This window comes from Portunus trituberculatus, chromosome 26 (genome assembly GCF_017591435.1).
Source record: "Portunus trituberculatus isolate SZX2019 chromosome 26, ASM1759143v1, whole genome shotgun sequence".
Taxonomy (NCBI): Eukaryota; Metazoa; Arthropoda; class Malacostraca; order Decapoda; family Portunidae; genus Portunus; species Portunus trituberculatus.
The window spans coordinates 3,037,001-3,057,543 of record NC_059280.1 but is presented as its reverse complement, the minus strand read 5'-3'; the positions used below and the strand labels follow the sequence as shown (position 1 = coordinate 3,057,543).

The following is a 20,543-nucleotide window of genomic DNA, read 5'->3' as shown; positions in this document are numbered from 1 at the left end:
GAACGCTTCACACATTGGTAGTCTGCGTCACCAAGCTTTATGGTGCCTGTCTGGTATACTCGTGTGGTGATGTCTGAAACTCTGAAGTGAGACGGTACTATATAGTGTGTCTGCAGAGCTGCCAGATCGACTAGCCAATATTTCCCTTTTCAACCTAGAACTTCCTTATTTCTTACGTTCAGGAATTAATATACAAAACACTAAATTATTTATACATTCAGGGTCAAAACACGAAATTATTTATTCACACCAGGGCAAAAAACGTCAAAACTAATATTTCTCTCCATAAATTTCCCTTTTTAGCGATTCTTCTTCCCTGCCAGTTAAAATTTCTCTAAAACAAAGAAATTTCCCTGCATCTGGCATCTCTGTGTGTCTGTCTGCTTTAAAATGGCTGCTGGGTCTGAATGTGTGTCCCAGGAAATATGTGGCTGTCATATTAAGGCAAACTGTGAGCTGTCCTTGTGATAAGTGCATTGATTAACAGAGAAGCATTATTGACACCTCACCAATGACCCGATCAATACGCTAGTGTGTGGGAAAGCCAGGAGACATACACAGCACAGACTATACTACTACTACTACTACTGCTACTACTACAACTTCTGTCTATAGGAGGGCTGGTGGGTCTAAGTCTGAATGTGTGCCCCAGGGTAAGCCAGGAGACATTTTAGAGTACACAGGCAAAATGAGTCGGTGGTGAACTGCCTAATGGTGCATCTCTCTACAAGGGTGCTAAACTTGAGAGAAAAATAAGACAGTGAGAGAAAAAAAAGAGAGAAAACAGAAATAGAAAGAAATGATGAACTTAATAGATGAATAAGATCAAGAAAGCAAGGGTTGGTTTTCTCTTCAGATGTCAGCAGCGGAGGATTAAGACAGAGGCAAATGTAAACCCTCTTCAATGCCTCGACGCAATTTCACATCCATTTTACTTGCAATTTAGTGGATTCAAATAGCTTCTGGAACACATGTGGGGGATTGAGCTAGTTAAGATTACGGCCATAAATTTTCTGACCTCTATAAAGACTTCCTAATGTCAATCAAAACTCGTGATAAAAAGGGTGTTCCAATACAATACCATGACGCATTTTCACTCCTGGTTATCATTTGTCGATTTTACACAACTTCAGAAACTTATGTGGGGATTAAAATGGTGAAAACTGTGTCTATTAATCTTCCGAACCCCATAAACCCTTCCTATATATCAATAAAAGCATCGAATCTCACCATTAAAACTCATAATAAAAATGTGTCCCAGTACTTAGAGGTTAATCATTTTAGACCAAACTTCTTGCCATATCCACTCCTACACTGACACCACCCTGCCACCCTGCCACCCTGCATCTTTTCATGCCCTTTCAGAGACGACCAATCCTTCAGGAAGTCAGCAGATCACGCAGGGACGCCACAGAACGCCTCACTTGTTTTAACTTTTCTGATTGTCCCACAGAAATCTTAATAGTGTTCAATGCTTCTCCTATCTTGCAATCCTTTTCTCTTTTCCTGTTCCTCTTTCTCATCCCTCTTAGAATATTTGGCTTTCATTTTTTTTTTTTCATTTTTCTTATTCTTTCTCTTCCTTTCAATTTTTTCCTATCCTTTCTTTATTTTTCTCTTTCCTTCTCTCTTTTTGTCTTCTATCTCTCAGTTCTCTTTTATCGATTTCTCCTTCTCTTTCCTCTCCTTTCTTCTCTCAATCCTCTTCCTCTTCTTTTTTTCTCTTCCTCCTTTTCTTCTTTTTTATTTCCATCTCTGTTTTTTTTATCATTTTTTCTTATTTCTTCTTTCTCCTCCCTTTCCTTCATTCTCCAAATCCTCCTCTCTTTTTTTTCGTTTTCCTTATTATTTCTTTTCCTTTCAATTTTTTTCCATCCTTTCTTTTTTCTCTTTCTCTTCCTTCAAACTTGTAACACTTAAATAAAAGTAAGATTAAATAGCTAGTGTGTGTGTGTGTGTGTGTGTGTCAATAATCTGTGTTATTTCAAGGCCACACACACACACACACAGCGTAGTATAGTGGTTATATACAAGAGAGAGAGAGTGTGTGTGTGTGTGTGTGTGTGTGTGTGTTAACTCCACCACTAAGACACATTTCTACCATTAATTTTGCGTGTGATTAGACCATTTTATTGACATTAGGAAGGGTCTATGGAGGGCAGAAGATTAATGGCCACAGTCTTCACTATTTAATCCCACATGAGTTTCTGAAGCTGTAGAGAATCACCAAATAGTCACCAGGATGAATAGGGAGACGCGTCATGGTACACAAGAGGTAACAATGGTGACTTATTAATATGGGTACATTTATTGGCCCACACGAACGACTAAGCTAACATGGCATGGGTGTAATAGTGGCATGGCATGGGTGAACTAGTGGATAAAGGTGTGTCGAGGCATGCTCTTATACACACCAGAAATAATAATAAAAAAGATAAGGAAATTAATAAAGCAAAAATTATACCATTGAATTCCAGTGCTCAGGATTACTTCAAAAATACGAACAAGAGTAATGATGATAATGATAATGGTGATAATGATGATAACAACAACAACAGCTTCAGTAATAACAATAGTGACCAAAATGATAATAGAGAAGAGAAATAAAAGCAGCAAATAGACCATTCATGTAAAGATTTGAAGCAAGACAATGCCACACACACAAAAACAAGAAAAACAATATATACTTAAATTGTCTCCAAAGAACAACACTTTTGTAATATTTCAAGACGTTACAGAGAGAGAGAGAGAGAGAGAGAGAGAGAGATTGATTTGATTTGATTTGATTAATTTATTGCGCAACTGTGCCAGGCAACACATTACATTATACATATTAGCAATGCAGCCAGCATGGAGCACACACACACACACACACACACACACACACACAGGCAAACAATGCCACGCAGGGCAAAGAGTTTATATTATCAAAACCTTAATAAATGTCACGCAGGGCAAAGCGTTAATATCCACAAAATCCCGGATGTCTTAATAACATTTCCTCCAGAACGTTATGAGCCAGAAGATAGCGGTAAACAGCATCCAGTGACAGTCCTTGGGGCAGGAGGTGGCTGACAGCGGGGCATTAGAGAGAGAGAGAGAGAGAGAGAGAGAGGAGGGAGGGAGGGGGGGAGGTGTGTGTGTGTGTGTGCGTATTGGTAACAGTGAGTGTGTAACCTTCATCCTGCCAACACACACACAGCATTGATCGTACAAACTCTCCAGGAGGTGTTGTACTACCAAGGTTTGTGTTCTTCTTGTTATTACTACTACTGCTACTACTACTACTACTATTACTGCTGCTGCTGCTACTACTACTACTGCTACTGCTACTACTACTGCTACTGCTGCTACCACTACCACACTACCACTGCTGCTGCACTACCACCACCACCACCCACTGCTGCTGCTGCTGCTGCTGCTGCTGCTGCCACTACCACTGCTGCCACCACCACTGCTGCACCACTGCCACCACCACCACCACCACCACCACCACCACTGCTGCTGCTGCTGCTGCTGCTGCCACCACCACTGCCACCACCACCACCACCACCACCACACACCACCACCACCACCACCACCTGCCACCACCACCACCACCACCTGCACCACTGCTACCACTGCACCACTGCTGCACTGCTGCTACCACTACTGCTGCTGCTAATGCTAAAGATAATAATGATAATAATAATAATAATAATAATAAATAATAATAATAATAATAATAATAATAATAATAATAATAATAATAATAATACTACTACTACTACTACTACTACTACTACTACTACTACTACTACTACCAAAGAAATAGAAAAAAAATTATAAACTATTTACTACTACTACTACTACTACTACTACTACTACTACTACTACTACTACTACTACTATTTTATTCCTCTCCTCATTACCATTTAACAATAATGGCCTAGACTAGAGAGAGAGAGAGAGAGAGAGAGAGAGGCGCACACACTTTGTTAACAAGTCTTAATAACATTCCGTGACCTCAATAATTTGAACACACACACACACACACACACACACACACACACACACACACATTGCTCTGTGCCTGTGGCCGTTAGTAACAGTCAATGTGATGCCATCTACTGAAGGGTTAATCTCAAGTAATTAGACGTAGTACTGCAAGAGATAAGAGGTGGTGGTGTATTGGTGAGGAGAGATAAAAGAGATACACGCTAACAACACAGAAATAGGAAGAAATGAGGAACTTGAGAGATAGAATAAGAGAGAAAAAAAATAGAAAGAAATGAGAAACTTTAGAGATAAATAAGATAGTGAAAGAGAGAGAGAGAGATGATTAAAGAAAGCAAGGGTTGGTTTTCTGCAGATGTCAGCAGCGGAGGATGAGAAGGTGGTGGAGGCGAGGATTAAGAGGACAACAGAGGCCATCTTTAAACCAGGGATCAAGATGGACCAAGTGACGGCTGGCTATGACCGGTGGGCTGAGAACTACGATGAGGTACTGTTGCTGTGGTTGTTGTGGTTGTGGTTGTTGTTGTTGTTGAAAATTTATGGTTGTTTTAACGTTTTCTGTGTTTATTTTGTCATCTCTCTCTCTCTCTCTCTCATACACACCACCAAAAACCTAACCTAACCACAAAAACACCCTTTCTTTTTCTCCCTCACCACCACCACCACCACCGCCACCACCACCACCACCACCACAGATAATCGGGAAGGACAAATACAACGCGCCCAACTTGATTTTAGACGAGGTCCTTCAGAACATCCCAGCATCCTCTCGAGGTTCCTGCAGAGTCCTGGACGTGGCGGCGGGGACAGGGCGTGTTGGCCAGGACCTCAGAAAGGAAGGATTCAAGTAAGGATTGGGGGGAGGCGAAGGGGAGGAGAGGGAAGGGAAGGAGGAATGGAGGAGGGAGGGAGGAATGGAGGAATTATGGAGATGAGAGGTACTTTGTGGAGGTATAAGGAGGTGGAGATAAGAGAGAGAGAGAGAGAGATAAGGGTGTGTGTGTGTGTGTGTGTGTGTGTGTGTGTGTGTGTGTCTGTCTTCTTCATAATCGTTATCTTCAGTTCTTCTTCTTCTTCTTCTTCTTCTTCCTCTTCTTCTTAAATCATTCTATACTCTCTAAGTCAATCTTCAAATGCCTCAAATTCTGTCATATTCTATCTTAAACTCAAAGTCATTACACACACACACACACACACACACACACACACACACACACACACACACACAGGAGGAGGAGGAGGAGGAGGAGGAGGTAGAAAGGATAGATCATGTTGGATAAGGAATGATAATGAGGAGGTATATGGAATGAGAGGAGGAGGAGGAGGAGGAGGAGGAGGAGGAGAGATAAAACAAGTAATTAATTTATTTGTGAGTATTTTTATTCACACACACACACACACACACACACACACACAATAACATCATTAATAACAACTCTCTCTTAACCACAAAAATTTAATCACTCTATTCTCTGTAAGTCAACCTTCAAATGCCTCAGATCTTGTCCCATTTTATCTCAAAGTCACCACACACACTATACCTTCATTAATAACAACTCTCTCTTCACTCAAACTTCTTCAAATGGTTCAGATTATGTGGGGGATTGAAATAGTGAAGACTCTGGCCATTAATCTTCTGAGCCACATAAACTCTCTAAGATTGAACTGTGAATACAAACGAATCATGAGAGATACACAATAGACAAGCTCATTAGTCTCTTCATAACACGGAAAATTGATACTTGATGGATTTTTCCTTGATACACCCCAGAATAAACGTGTCACCTTTAAAATTAATACACCAGTGAGATTTTTTTTCACACAACTAGCGGTAAAAATGCGTCCCAGTACAGAAGAGGTTAAACTCCACACTAAGACACATCCTGCTCACATCCTACACTTTATTTAGCCTTCCAATAAACACACTCTACACATCCTACACATAACCAGTTTCCCTTCACCAACATCTTCTGTCACTGCCTTAAACTGTCTGGCTGCATTTACTGATACTGAAATATCCGCGCGTACATTTTGACCTCTCTCTCTCTCTCTCTCTCTCTCTCTCTCTCTCTCTCTCTCTCTCTCTCTCTCTCTCTCTCTCTCTCTTTATTCATTTATTTTCATTTTTATCTGTTTATTTGACTAATTTTATTTACTTATGAGCAATGTAGATAAAATTGAGAGAGAGAGAGAGAGAGAGAGAGAGAGAGAGAGAGAGATTAGCTTATCTTCTATAATCTTGGTACTTACTTTCGTGTCCTCATTTCTTCTTCTTCTTCTTCTTCTTCTTCTTCTTCTTCTTCTTCTTCTTCATTAATTTTCTTCTAAGTTTCAAGTCACATTATTCTCATTCTTTTTGTTATTATTCATTGTTTTCACTGTCATTATTCTAGTAGTAGTAGTAGTAGTAGTAGTAGTAGTAGTAGTAGTAGTAGTAGTAGTAGTAGTAGTAGTAGTAGTAGTAGTAGTAGTAGTAGTAGTAGCAATATAGTAGTAAGTGAAACGTAGCAATTAACTTCTAACACTACTACTACTACTACTACTACCACTACCACTACCACCACCACCACCACCACCACTACTTGCAGGCACATAGACGCGGTGGAGCCCTCTGCCGGGATGATGGAGAAGCTGAAGGCCACGGGGGCATACACCAACACCTTCCTGGAGTATGTGGGCACAGGGGAGTCCACAGTGCCCCGGGGTGAGAGAGAGAGAGAGAGAGAGAGATTAGGTTATATTTTCTTATTTATTTATTTATCTATTTATTGTTCTATTATCTAAATTACTATTATTATTATTATTATTATTATTGTTATCATCATCATCATCTCTCTCTCTCTCTCTCTCTCTCTCTCTCTCTCTCTCTCTCTCTCAGACACCTATGACCTAGTGGTGATCTCCGGCGGGATGGGCGAAGGTCACGTGCCAGTGAGTGGAATTGACGAGCTAGTGAGAGCCGCCAAAAAAGGTGAGTCTGCCATACAAATTTGTCGTTTTTTTCTCATATTTTTCGTTTTCTCACTGAAATTTTACACTGGAACCTATATTGTACTTTCACTGTTTTAAGGGCTCTGGTTGATGTTGTACTGCATTTTTTAGTCTTTTTTTATTGTTCTTGTGACAGATTAACACCATTTCGACATTTCTAACAGGAGATACACTCTTTAAAAGGCTCTAGTTGAAGTGACACGAGTTTTAATGGTGTTTTTAAGGTTCTAGTGACAGATTAACACCATTTCTACATTACTAACAGAAGAAACACTCTTTAAAAGGCTCTAATTGAAGTGACACATGATTTTAAAGATGTTTTTAAGGTTTTAGTGACATATTAACACCATTTTTGCATTACTAACAGGAGAAACACTCTTTAAAAGGCTCTAATTGAAGTGACACATGGTTTTAAAGATGTTTTTAAGGTTTTAGTGACAGATTAACACCATTTTTGCATTACTAACAGGAGAAACACTCTTTAAAAGGCTCTAATTGAAGTGACACGAATTTTAATGGTGTTTTTAAGGTTCTAGTGACAGATTAACACCATTTCTACATTACTAACAGGAGAAACACTCTTTAAAAGGCTCTAGTTGAAGTGACACATGGTTCTAAGGATGTTTTTAAGGTTTTAGTGACAGATTAACACCATTTCGACATTTTTAACAGGAGAAACACTCTTTAAAAGGCTCTAGTTGAAGTGACACATGGTTCTAAGGATGTTTTTAAGGTTTTAGTGACAGATTAACACCATTTCGACATTTCTAACAGGAGAAACACTCTTTAAAAGGCTCTAATTGAAGTGACACATGATTTTAAAGATGTTTTTAAGGTTTTAGTGACATATTAACACCATTATTGCATTACTAACAGGAGAAACACTCTTTAAAAGGCTCTAATTGAAGTGACACGAATTTTAATGGTGTTTTTAAGGTTCTATTGACAGATTAACACCATTTTTGCATTACTAACAGGAGAAACACTCTTTAAAATGCTCTAGTTGAAGTGACACACGGTTCTAAGGGTGTATTTGCTCATTATTGTTTCTGAAGCATTAATTATTATTGACATGTATACTCTCTCTCTCTCTCTCTCTCTCTCTCTCTCTCTCTCTCTCTCTCTCTCTCTCTCTCTCTCTCTCAGGAGGCCTCATCTCCATTGCAATGCGTCTCAGCTTCCTGGAAATAGTGGAAGCTTATAAGGACAAACTGGAACCTTACATGAACCAACTGGAAAAACAAGGGGTCTGGAATAAGGTGAGAGAGAGAGAGAGAGAGAGAGAGAGAGAGAGAGAGAGAGAGAGAGAATGGAAAAAGAATGGAAAGAGAGAAAGGAGATAGATAGATAGATAGATAGATAGATAGAGAGAGAGAGAGAGAGAGAGAGAGAGAGAGAGAGAGAGAGAGAGAGAGAGAGAGAGGGAAGAAAAAAGAATGGAAAAAGACAAAAAGGAGATAGATAGATAGATAGATAGATAGAGAGAGAGAGAGAGAGAGAGAGAGAGAGAGAGAGAGAGAGAGAGGAAGAAAAAAAGAATGGAAAAAAAGACAAAAAAAGGAGATAGATAGATAGATAGATAGATAGATAGATAGATAGAGAGAGAGAGAGAGAGAGAGAGAGAGAGAGAGAGAGAGAGAGAGAGAGAATCAATATATGTAATCGGTGTGTGTAATTGTTCCAGGTGGGGCGGCGCGTGGTCCATAATTACTATTTCAACCAAGATGGCGTCGTCTTCACCTACCGCAAGGCATAAGCGATTACATATTACAGAATTACATAGATTACATAGAATTACATAGAACATAGAGAATTACATTATATTTTGTCAGTTTTTTTCCATTATTCATAAGCGATTATATATAATTACAGATTACATATTACAGGATTATATAGATTACATAGGATTACATAGACTATGGAAAATTACATTACATTTTTGTGTTTTTTTCTTTATTTATAGGCGATTACATACAATTACAGAATTACATATTGCGGGATTACATAGATTTCATAGGATTACATAAATTACATAGAGAATTATATAGACTATTGAAAATTACATTACATTTTTGTCCGTTTTTTCCTTTATTTATAAGCGATTATATACAATTACATACGATTATATGTTATCTAATTACATAAATTACATAGGATTACATAGAATACATAAAAATTATAGACTATAAAATAATTACACATTTTTGTGTTTTTTTCCTTTATTTTGTAAGCGATTATATACAGTTACATAGGATTATATATTATATGATTACATAGATTACAAAGGATTACATAGAGAGTTACATGGACTATAGAAAATTACATAACATTTTGTCTCTTTTTCCTTTTATTTATAAGCGATTACATAGGAATACATAGGATTACATACAATTACATAGATATGCATACAATTACATACAATTACATAGGATTACAAATTATTCATAGAGTCCTACAATGTATTTAGTTAATATCGGTTACATATATATCTTGTTACATATATCTTGTTACATAGATTATATAACAACACAGGATTACATATTGCATTACCTTATTACATAGATTACATAAGTTATGTGAGAAAATGCATGAAATTATATATTGTTACATTTATAGAAGCCGTTTGAAGATTATATATAGATTGTTACATATAATTACATACCCTTATGAATCTAAAGTGACGGAACATAATTACATAATGATGGATTACATATATATATAATTCCTATGTAATCACTGAGACTTACTATTGCAACTTAATCATATACAAAATTACGTTTGAAATGCGTGAAGGAAGGTTGTGGTGGTGGTAGTGGTAGTAGTAGCAGTAGTAGTAGTAGTAGTAGTAGTAGTAGTAGCAGCAGCAGAAGAAGTAGTAGTAGTAGTAGTAGTAGTAGTTGTTGTTGTTGTTGTTGTTGTAGCAGTAGTAGTGGCAGTGGTAGTAGTAGTGGCAGTGGTAGTAGTAGTAGTAGTAGTAGTAGTAGTAGTAGTAGTAGTAGTAGTAGTAGTAGTAGTAGTAGTAGCAGCAGCAGCAGTAGTGGTAGGTAATAGTGGTGGTAGTGGTAGTAGTAGTAGTTGTTGTAGCAGGGTTGAATCAAATGTTGTTTTCATCTATTTACTGTAAGTTTATCGACAATACAAACCAATTTTCATGTCACAAACACGAAGACACAAACACGAAACACTGATTCCTTCCCCTGCACCGCTACATTACCTGCCATTACCTGTGTCATTGTCTTTCTAGCCACCTGTAGCCATGTCCAGATGATCAAAGTACATGTAAGACAGAGAAGCGCTACACACACACACACACAGAGAGAGAGAGAGAGGTTATAAGCTATGAAATATATGGTATGTGACATTTCCTTTCGCTTTGTTTCATTTTTAACAGTGTAATTTCAACATCGTAAACAAAAATGTCGCTGTTTCTTCTTTTACTAGGGTAGAAATGAAATGCAGTCAGTTTACAGAAGCTTGAAATCCAGGCGACCCTATGAGGTACTATTAGCAAGCACGACTTCCACTTCATTTATTTATTTTATTTTGTTTTATTTTATTTTATTTTATTTTATTTTTTGCTAAGGAGAAAAGAAAGAAAAGGGCTTAAAAAATCATTATGTTATTATGTTATTAATTATTCGCAAACTAAATTGATCAAATCGTAACTCTCAAAAAGAGGATACAGTATTAATTCTTGCAATATTATCAACACAGTTTTCCACGGTTATCAAACATAAAAAAAAAAAAAAAAAATAAATAAATAAATAAATAAATAAATAAATAAATAAATAATTATGTAATTATTTATTGGCAAACTAAATCACAGCGTTGATCAAACCTTAACACACTAAAGAGGATATTTATTCACCCGCCTGGCGCAGCACCACGAGATCTACCCCCTCCCTCACACACACACACACACACACACACACACCGCTATTCCCACAAGCTCCATACACCCATTAATCCTCGTGATACATGGCAATTAATCAATATAAGAACATAAGAAGTTAGGAGACTGCAAGAGGCCAGATTGACCTACACTAGACAAATCCTTTCGTCCCATCCTCTGAACAAATCAATGTTAATCCATCCCACCAATAATTATTGACATCTACGACCAGACTGTAGATAAGTAGCTGGTTAAAAGAAGTAGGCAGAGTTAAAAGAAATGGAATACAGGATGGGGGAGGCACCATGACCAGCCTAAGCTGAGCAGAGTATAATAACTGGAAGCAAAAACAGAAGGTGATTCTCAGATGTCACGACAGGAATGTGGGGTGGATCCCGTTTTGCAGTGTAGAGCACTGAGAAGACTGCTACCGTGGACCTTGCTTCGCTCACTGAGTGCCAGTCTGACAGTCTGTGTACGATGTAAAAAACTAATGAATCAATCCAAGATTCTGCTCAGGTTCAGCTGATGCATCTGCAGTACTTTGACAGACATAGTAATATGCATTCCTTGACACTGAAATATGTAAACTTTGATGCTAATCACAGAATAAAGTTAGCACATCCAGGAACATATATACACATAAAAGCACCATCATACACCCCAAGCATAGCAGTGACAGAATTGCCTTAAAAGTAGCATTACTTCAAAATTACCTTAAAAGTGGTGAGATTACGCTAATCTGAGGTCATTATACCTTAAAAAATGAGAGCCCAGGGTCCACACATCACACACAACCCATGCCACCAAACACCATACAACACGTACGCACTACGCTACGCTGCTCTCTTCCACACACACACACACACACACACGTTATGTATTGTTCTTTTTATCTATTTGTTTTGCTTTTTATTGCTTTTGAATGTCGTGATTTTGTAATGTCGATATTTTATAACCCATCCCTTTCTGTTTTTCATGTGCTTTTTTAAGTGATTATGTGTTGTTTTTTGTTCTTTTGTATTGTTTTCTTATTTATTTGTGTTATTTTTACTTGGTTTTATATATTGTGTGTTGCGAATGTTGAGTTTAGTAATGTCGACATTTTGAAGCTCCTCCCCCATCCGCGGCAACTTGTATACTCATATAGACTAAAACCATGATAACACTGAATATTCCACACATAATTCCCTGATAATTTTCAAAATACTGAGAATTTAACACATACAAAGACATAGTATTCGAATTTATAGCGACCAAGGAGAAGAGAGTGAATTTCTTTCGAGAGCCACAGTCAGCTGATCAATCATGGCGTCGGTACCTCCATCCAAGACACACGTACGTACGGTGGAGCTCACTGGAGTGCTATTATATTTCCAGCCTGTATAGAGGTGACAGTGCCGTGACAGAGGTGGTGGAGGTTATTAATGCACCAAGGAACAGGTGTGTAAGGTGTGGCAGTGGTGTTGATAAGGGATTAGTGTGTAAGGAGGGAAAGAAGTGTGGTGAGCCGAGTGTTCCATGTCAACAAACTTATGGTGACGGCCGTGTGGTGTTTGGTGTTGCTTATACACCCCATAAACACACTCAACACATCCACAACATGCCCATATACACCCAAACACCCACACACACAAAGTGAAGTGATGACATTCCCGACAGCACCAGCGGCGAGACAAGAGAGCAATGCAACTCTTCACCACAACGCCTCACCATCATTTATTTCAGGTATTTCTAAGGCCACTCTCTTATTTGTAGGTTTTCTTTGCATAGGAGAGTGAAAACAGTGCCCAAATGTTGAAAAGGTGATGGGTATAACGAGCAGTTGTCAGTATTACCAGCTATTATTTGCTTGTTTGACTCACCGTAAGCTAAACATGTGTCAGAATGGACCCACTACTCTAGTAGCATTGCATGTTTCCTGGCTAACTTTTCTAGATGGGGCTTCATTTGGTTGTGGTGAGATAATAAATGTAACATAAGGATTATGGAGCGCGCGGATGTTGCGTCCCGCCCGGCCCCCGCCCGCCCCCCCCCAACCCAGCCCCCGAGCACCACCCCTGTCCCCCCCGTGGCAACCTGCGGGTTCCAATACTTTTTTTGATATATTCTCTAAAAATAATATTACGCTTTCATGGTGTGTTTTTATGGTTTCTCTAAACATTTCGTTGTGTTTGAAGTGTGTTCCGCGCCTGTGTTCGGTAAATATGTGGCGTTTAGTGGTGTTTTATAGCTTAAATAGGAGCTGCCATAACCGTCCAAATTTTCCATCTGTGAATTTCAACTCTTTTATTTCGAGCTGTAACTGGGCCTTTATAGTATATAGAAATTGTCTGTGCTTTTTTAGGCGTGAAATAATTCCATTGAGTGAAATATGTGGACTTTGAAGTGGTGTTTTGTCCCGTTTAACGTTAGTTTTATTTTTTCAATTTTATTTGTTTACGTTTCTGTTTGACGGTCAAACTCGTTGTGAAATGCCTTAAAAGTAAGCTCAGACTCTGTAGAATGTGTTGAAATACTCTCCAAGTAAAATAGCTGGACTTTACAAGAGTTTTTAATGAGTTTAGAGTTTAATGGTTTTGTTTTACATTAATGCTCTTTCACTCGTTCACTTCTGGTTGTAGGTCAGTGTTGGATGCCTGAGACGAGAGTTTATATTGTCTAATATTTTTCGAAAGAAATATAAAGTCGAAATGGCTGGACGTTTTGGCAGCGTTATAAGTGGAAATGTTTATATACTCTTTATATACTTAGTTTAGACAGTTGTTTAAAACTAGTTAAGCAGGAGATGTTTTGATGTTTTGGATATTAATTAAAGTATCTAATAAGTCATAAAAAAGTAAGCATTCGGCCTTGGCTTCGTTTTTTCTTGAAGTCATTTTAAAATTATATACGTAATTCAGCCGATTCGCCACTATTCCCGCGCTCTTGATGACGTCACAGCCAAGGTGGTGACTCATCATGGCCCAGGCTTGCGTCCCTCCCTCCCTACCGCCCAGTTCGTCGATATTTTGCCTAATATCTAGTGATTTCTACGTGTTTTCCTGTGTTTCTTGGCTCAGGTGTGTAGATATTAGTAGCAGAAGGAAGAAGAAAAGGTAAATAAAGGAGGATGAGGAGGAAGGAAGGATAAAAGGGAGGAATAAGTGGAGGAGCAGAGCTACTCTCCCTCCACTTCCTCAATATTTTGCCTAATATCTCGTGTTTTCTAAGTGTTTTGATGTGTTTCTAGGCTCAGGCGTGTAGATGGAAGCAGTAGAAAAAAGAAAAAAAGGAAGAGGACGAAGAAGAAAGAAAAATGGAAGTGGAAGAGGAGGAGGAGCCAAGCCACAATATTTAGGTAAGTCCCTTTTAATCTTACCGTTCTTTATAACGCATTTTGTGTTTTGGGTTATACCTGAAGTATTTTGAGTATGTTTGGTTGTGTTGCAGGGTGTTTTCAGTGTGTGTTGGATGTTTTTAGGTATATTTTACATATCTTTAGTGTGGTGTAGAGGGGTATTTGAATGCATGGGTGTGTTTTGAGTGCGGGTAGGGGAATTTTGAGGTGTTGTATGGTGTTCTAGATTAGTTTTAAGGGTTTTAAGTGGTCTGTGCGTGTGTGTGGAGTGTCTTGGGAGTGTGTGGGGATGATTTTGGTGTAGTTATTGTGTTTCTAGTTGAGTTATGGGTTTATTTGTTAATATTTTGAAGTGTTGCATAGTGTTTTGAGTGTGTTTTGGGTTAATGTACTCACTTACTTTTGTTAGTGTTGTATAATTTCATGGTATGATGGACGCAGCTGAGGTGGGCCTCTGCTGTGGCCAGGCAGTTCAGCCTTGCCGTCAACCCTCCATGTGATGAGTGAGTTGCCGGTTGAGCTGGAGTGTCCTGGTATTGGGGGCTCGTCTGGTATTGTAGACAACCATCTGTGTAACCTTTTCGTGAAGAGGTCCGGTGTGACCCGTCAGGTTCCTGATGGTGTCCGGCACAGCGTTGAAGAGGTGAGCACCATTGTGTGAGAAGGAGTTGTGCATGCAAGTCTTTATTTTATGAGCCGTTGCTTCTTTCCTCTTCACATAGCACAACCGCCTTCTTGGATGTGGTCAAGTTGTATGCCCACATTTGGTACAAGGCCCTCCAGGATCTTGGGATTTTGAGCATTTTAAAATGGTTTGGGTGTGTTTTGTGGTGTAGGGGTGTTATTGGTGTACATTCTAATTCTGATTTGTAAAGTGCAGGGCAGGCATGTTTTTTGGGGGTGATTGAAATATTAGTGTTGTCTTTCATTAACCGTGTTACTGAAACAGGAGTCTTTTAGAAATACAACTTAGGCGCCACTGTTTTTCAAAGTCCACAGTTAGGAGGAAGTTTGTTCTTAAGAGTGTTTCTGCTTTTGATTTGATAGATATCATGTTAATCTGTCAATAGATCATCAAACATCACTTCAAAACTGGAGTGGTTTGGGTGTGTTTTGGGGTGTTTGAGTGTTTGGGGTGAAAGAGTGTGTTTTGTGGGTGTGTTTTGGGTGTGTGTTTTGGGGATTTGGGGATTTTGTGGTGTGTGATTAGGGATGTTTTTTGTGGAGTTTTGAGTGTACTTTGGGTGTGTTTGGATGTGTTTGGGTGATGTTTGGTTGTGTCTCATCTGCTTGTTCAAACACTAGCAGGTGGTGTGACTTCATTTTTTTTTTTTCTTTTTTCAACAATGGTGGTGGTGGTTGTGGTGGTGGTGATGGTTGTGATAATAGTGGTGGTTGTGATGATAGTGGTGGTTGTGGTGGTAGTGATGGTTGTGGTGTGGTGGTGGTTATGGTGTGGTGGTGGTAGTGGTGGTTGTGGTGGTGGTGATGGTTGTGGTGATAGTGGTGGTTGTGGTGGTGGTGTGGTGGTGATAGTGGTGGTGGTTGTGGTGGTGGTGGTGTGGTGTGGTGTAGTGGTGGTGTGGTGGTAGTGGTGGTGGTGTGGTAGTGGTGGTTGTGGTGGTAGTGGTGGTGGTGGTGGTGGTGGTTGTGGTGGTGGTGGTGGTGGTGGTGGTGGTGGTGATGGTAGTGGTGGGTGGTGGTGGTGGTGGTGGTGCAGTGGTGGTGGTGGTGGTGGTGGTGGTGGTGGTGGTGGTGGTGGTGATGGTAGTGGTGGTGGTGGTGGTGTGGTGGTGGTGGTGGTGGTGGTGGTGGTGGTGGTGGTGGTGGTGGTGGTGGTGATGGTGGTGGTGGTGGTGGTGGTGTGGTGGAAATGGGTAGTGGAGGAAATGGGTGATGGTGGAGTTGGATCAGTGAAAATGGGTGAATGGAAAACAGTAATGGTAGTGGAAATGGATCAGTGGAAATGGGTGATGGTTAAAATGGGTGGTGTTGGAAACCAGTGATGGTGGAAATAGACAAAATTAATTTTTTTTTTAATCTGAAGTTCATTTTTTTAATTTGAAAGTAAAAAAGGTGTACACTTATCCAATTTTTCTTTGAAACTCTGCACACTCGTTGGTGACACCACTTCTTCACCCAAACTGTTCCACGTCTCAACACATCTTTGCGGGAAACTCTATTTTTTAACATCTCTCAGACATCTTTCCTTCCTCAGCTTTTTACTATGCAATCTTGTTGTTTGAATGTCATATTCTTCTCTCAATCTAACCTAACCTTGTAATTTAATTAGTTAATTTATTTGTTTTTCCCTAACCTAATCTAACCTAACCAAACATTTCCAGGTCCGCAGAAAACGACACGCCGATTTATTTGAAGTCAAGGACGGAGATTAAAACGGCCTTGAAAAACACCACACCCGTTTTGTCCACCGCCATCACCACCTTCTCCCAGATCAAGGAAGTGTATTACGGACTCACACTTAAGGAAGAGGTGTTATTGATGCATTTGAATGTGTTTCTGGATATTACAAGTGTTTTGGTGCAGTTTTGGGTGTGTTTGTTTGTGCGTGTAATTTAAGCTAACCTAACACCCAAGACTCTCTCTCTCTCTCTCTCTCTCTCTCTCTCTCTCTCTCTCTCTCTCTCTCTCTCTCTCTCTCTCTCTCTCTCTCTCTCTCTCTCTCTCTCTCTCTCTCTCTCTCTCTTTTCTACTCAATATCTTGTCAGTGATTTTTCATGTTAATCTTTGAATGGCACCATAAAACTACCCTTAAAAACCGTGTCACTGGAACAAGAATTTTTTGTAAATGCAAATTATATGGCCACTGTTTTTCAAAGTCCACAGTTTTTAGGCACTTTGTTTGTAAGAGTGTGTTTGCTTTTTATAAGGTAGATATCAATGTAATCTGTCAATACAGCCATCAAACCTCCTTAAAATTGCATGTGACTGATACAAGAGTGTTTTTAAGATATAGGTTGGGTTGCCACAATCTTCCAAGTCCACAGATTTGCGGAGCTTAGTTCGTATGAGTGTTTTTGCTATATATAAAGTAGAAATCATATTAATAAGTGAAGAGAACTATCAGATTACCCTTAAAAACCTGTGTAACTGAAACAATAGTCTTTTGAAAATATAGGTTATGTGGCCACAGAGGTGAGACTACCCTTAAAAACCCGTGTGACTGAAATTAGAATCTTTTGAAAATATAGGGTATGTTGCCACAATTTTCAAAACCCACAGATATGACAAGCCTTTTTCGTAAGAGTTTTTGTGCTGTTGATAGAGAAGATATCATACTAATCTGTTAATAGGACCATTAAACTACCCTTCAAAACCTGTGAGACTGAAATTAGAGTCTTTTTGAAATATATGTTTTATTACTAGTCATTGGCAGATGAGAGCACCATAAGGTAGTGTCCCACCATTTTGTTTATTCCTACTTTCAGTATACTAGTATTAGGCACATAATAGCACCATATTGTAGAGGGCAACATGACAGTATACTAGAGTTTATTCACTGATGGTGGGTTCCTGAGTCACACAGGTGTGTAGGTGAGGGAGTACAAAATGGCAAACATTTTCAAAGTTCAGGTATTAACAGGATACCTATAGCTATATGTTATGTGGTGCATGCATAACACTCACAGCTGTGACCTGCAAAGCTTCACTATTATTTGTGTGTGTTCACACTGTTGTTAGTGGTTTACACTTAAATCTCTCCTTCATCACCCTCCATCTCGGTCTCTGGCTGTGTGGAACCATTCTTTCGTAATGACTTTGACAGAGGCTGCTGTTGTATGCCTATAGTCTGGATACTTGCACACACTTCCTGTAAAAAATAAAATATTAGTCAATTTCTATTTACCTCCTCATTAAATATGGTGACAGTTTCCAAAAACTTGAACATTTGGTTGCGTGACCTACACTTTACTATTGCACTACCATCTATACAAGACTTATATTGTAAAGACAGTATATAAATATCACTGATATGTTACATGAAACAAACAGCACTTAAACATTTTACTTGAGTGGGAAAGGAGTGCTAGAACAAGCAAGGAGAGAATGTATGGACAGAGGGAGGTGGAGGCTCTTCTGCCGTAGCCACTCCGTTATGGGACACTCCTGCAGAGAGTGAGGCATAAGAGAATAGAATAGATAAATAGATTCAAACAAATTGAACTACTATACTTACTGATAATGGTATCCTGCAACTTCTTCAAGATGGCAAAAACTGTGTTTCTCTCCTTTGCCACAGCAGTTGTATTGCACAGCCAAGGAGTTTGTCACAGCATACCTAAGAATGCACTTCATTGTGTCTTGCAGGTTAGCACCCCTAACATCTCTTCTTTTCTCTGGCAGGACAAACTAATCTTTCTCAGTTCTTTAAACATATAGTGTTATTCATGCGTTTTGCCTGTTTTTCTGTTTTGGTGCGAAAAAAAAAAAAAAATGAAAACACTTTTTTCCCTCTTTCTTTGGTTTCTCTATATTGCCTTGTTTTCATCAAGTTTATCGTTCTGAGGCATAAAAATGTAAAATGACTTGAATATACAAAATTTTCAATCTTTTTTTTTTTTTTTTTTTTTTTTTTTTTATAATTAATTATCTTAAAAAACACATAAATAAGACATTATAAGAAATATAGTGTTTTCCCTGCATTTCTGAGTTTTGATGCATAAAATGCTGGAAAACACCAAAATAACCCATTTTTGACTTTTCAGTTCCTTAAACAAATATTGTTTAATCATGCGTTTTGCCTGCATTTCTGTGTTTTAGTGAAGAAAAAAGCTTTAAACTACTAAACTAACAAGTTTTTCTTACTTTTTCTTTGGTTGTCTCTATATTAGCTTTTCATGAATTTTATTGTTTTGAAGTAAAATGACTTGAATATGCAAAACTTTCAATTGAGATTTTTTTTTTTTTTTTTTTTTTTTTTCCATAAAACACCTTAAAAACACATAAATAGTAGTTTCAATGAATATAGTGTTTTGCCTGCGTTTCAGAGTTTTAGTGCATAAAATGCTGGAAAACAATATAATAACCCATTTTTGACATATTTGAGTTCTTTAAACAATAATGTGTAATCATGCGTTTTGCGTGCATTTTTGTGTTTTGGTTCGAAAACAAGCCAATATAGAGAAATGCAAGTAAAAGTAACCAAAACGAGTTATTTTAATAGTGTTCAGCTTTTTTTGCACCAAAACACAAAAATGCAGTCAAAAGACATGATTACACACTATTTGTTTAAGGAACTGAAATGTGTCAAAAATGGGTTATTAAGGTGTTTTCGAGCATTTTATACACCAAAACTCGAATATGCTGGCAAAACAATATATTTCTTAAAATGTCTTATTTATGTGTTTTTTAAGGTGTTTTATAAAAAAAACTATTTTTTAATAATTTTTTCATAAAACACCTTAAAAACACATAAATAAGACATTTGAACATATATAGTGTTTTGCCAGCATTTCTGAGTTTTGGGGTGTAAAATATTGAAAAAACCCAAAATAAGTCATTTTTGACATATTTAACTTATTTAAACAAATAGTGTTATTCATGCGTTTTCCTGCTTTTTTGTGTATTGGTGCAAAAAACACTGAAAAGTATTAAAACCATTTTTTTTTTCCTCTTTCTTTGGTTTCTCTATATTGCCTTGCTTTCATCAATTTTATCGTTCTGAGGCATAAAAATGTAAAATTACTTGAATATAAAAAATTGTTGTTTGAATGTCATATTCTTCTTTCAATCTAACCTAACCTTGTAATTTTATTTATTTATTTATTTATTTTTAACTAACGTAATCTAACCTAACCAAATATTTGCAGGTCCGCAGAAAACAACACGCCGATTTATTTGAAGTCACCACACCCGTTTTGTCCACCGCCATCACCAGCACCAGGTCTTCCTTGCCTATTTTTTTCAATGCCATTGACTATCTTGTACATTGTTATTAGGTCGTCTCATTCTCTTCTATCTTGTAAGGTCGGCAGTCACATTTCCTTCAACCATTCTTTGTATATTAGATCCTTTAGTTCTGACACCATCTTTTAGCAATCTTCTGTATCTGTTCTAATCTTCTTATATCCTTTTCAGAACTCGTGGAGACCACACCACAGCTGCATATTCCAGCCTTGGGCGTATCATGCTTGTGATGATTTTTTTCATCATATCTTTGTCCATGAATTGAAATGTCATTCTTATATTTGTCAACATTTTACATGATAATCCAAATATCTTGCTTATGTGTTTTTTGGGTTCAGATTTTCCTGTATAATCACTCCCAGATCTTTTTCCTCTTTAGTCTTCATTATTTGTTCC

At 38.1% G+C, this 20,543-nt stretch overlaps 1 protein-coding gene across 2 annotated transcripts; it reads left to right on the top strand.

Annotated features, from left to right (window-relative positions):
• The first annotated feature begins 3,098 nt into the window (after nt 1-3,098).
• Nucleotides 3,099-9,314, top strand: LOC123509218 (methyltransferase-like protein 27). 2 transcript variants are annotated; one of them, XM_045263416.1, is made up of 7 exons: nt 3,099-3,244; nt 4,352-4,483; nt 4,692-4,843; nt 6,585-6,700; nt 6,875-6,967; nt 8,134-8,246; nt 8,672-9,314. In XM_045263416.1, the coding sequence occupies exons 2-7, from the start codon at nt 4,352-4,354 to the stop codon at nt 8,741-8,743; spliced, it is 678 nt and encodes a 225-aa protein (XP_045119351.1). In that variant the 5' UTR covers nt 3,099-3,244; the 3' UTR covers nt 8,744-9,314. The 2 variants fall into 2 exon arrangements, with proteins under 2 accessions (XP_045119351.1, XP_045119352.1); XM_045263417.1 differs by lacking the exon at nt 8,672-9,314 and having other exon boundaries at nt 6,875-6,966; nt 8,132-8,246.
• Nucleotides 9,315-20,543: the final 11,229 nt, after the last annotated feature.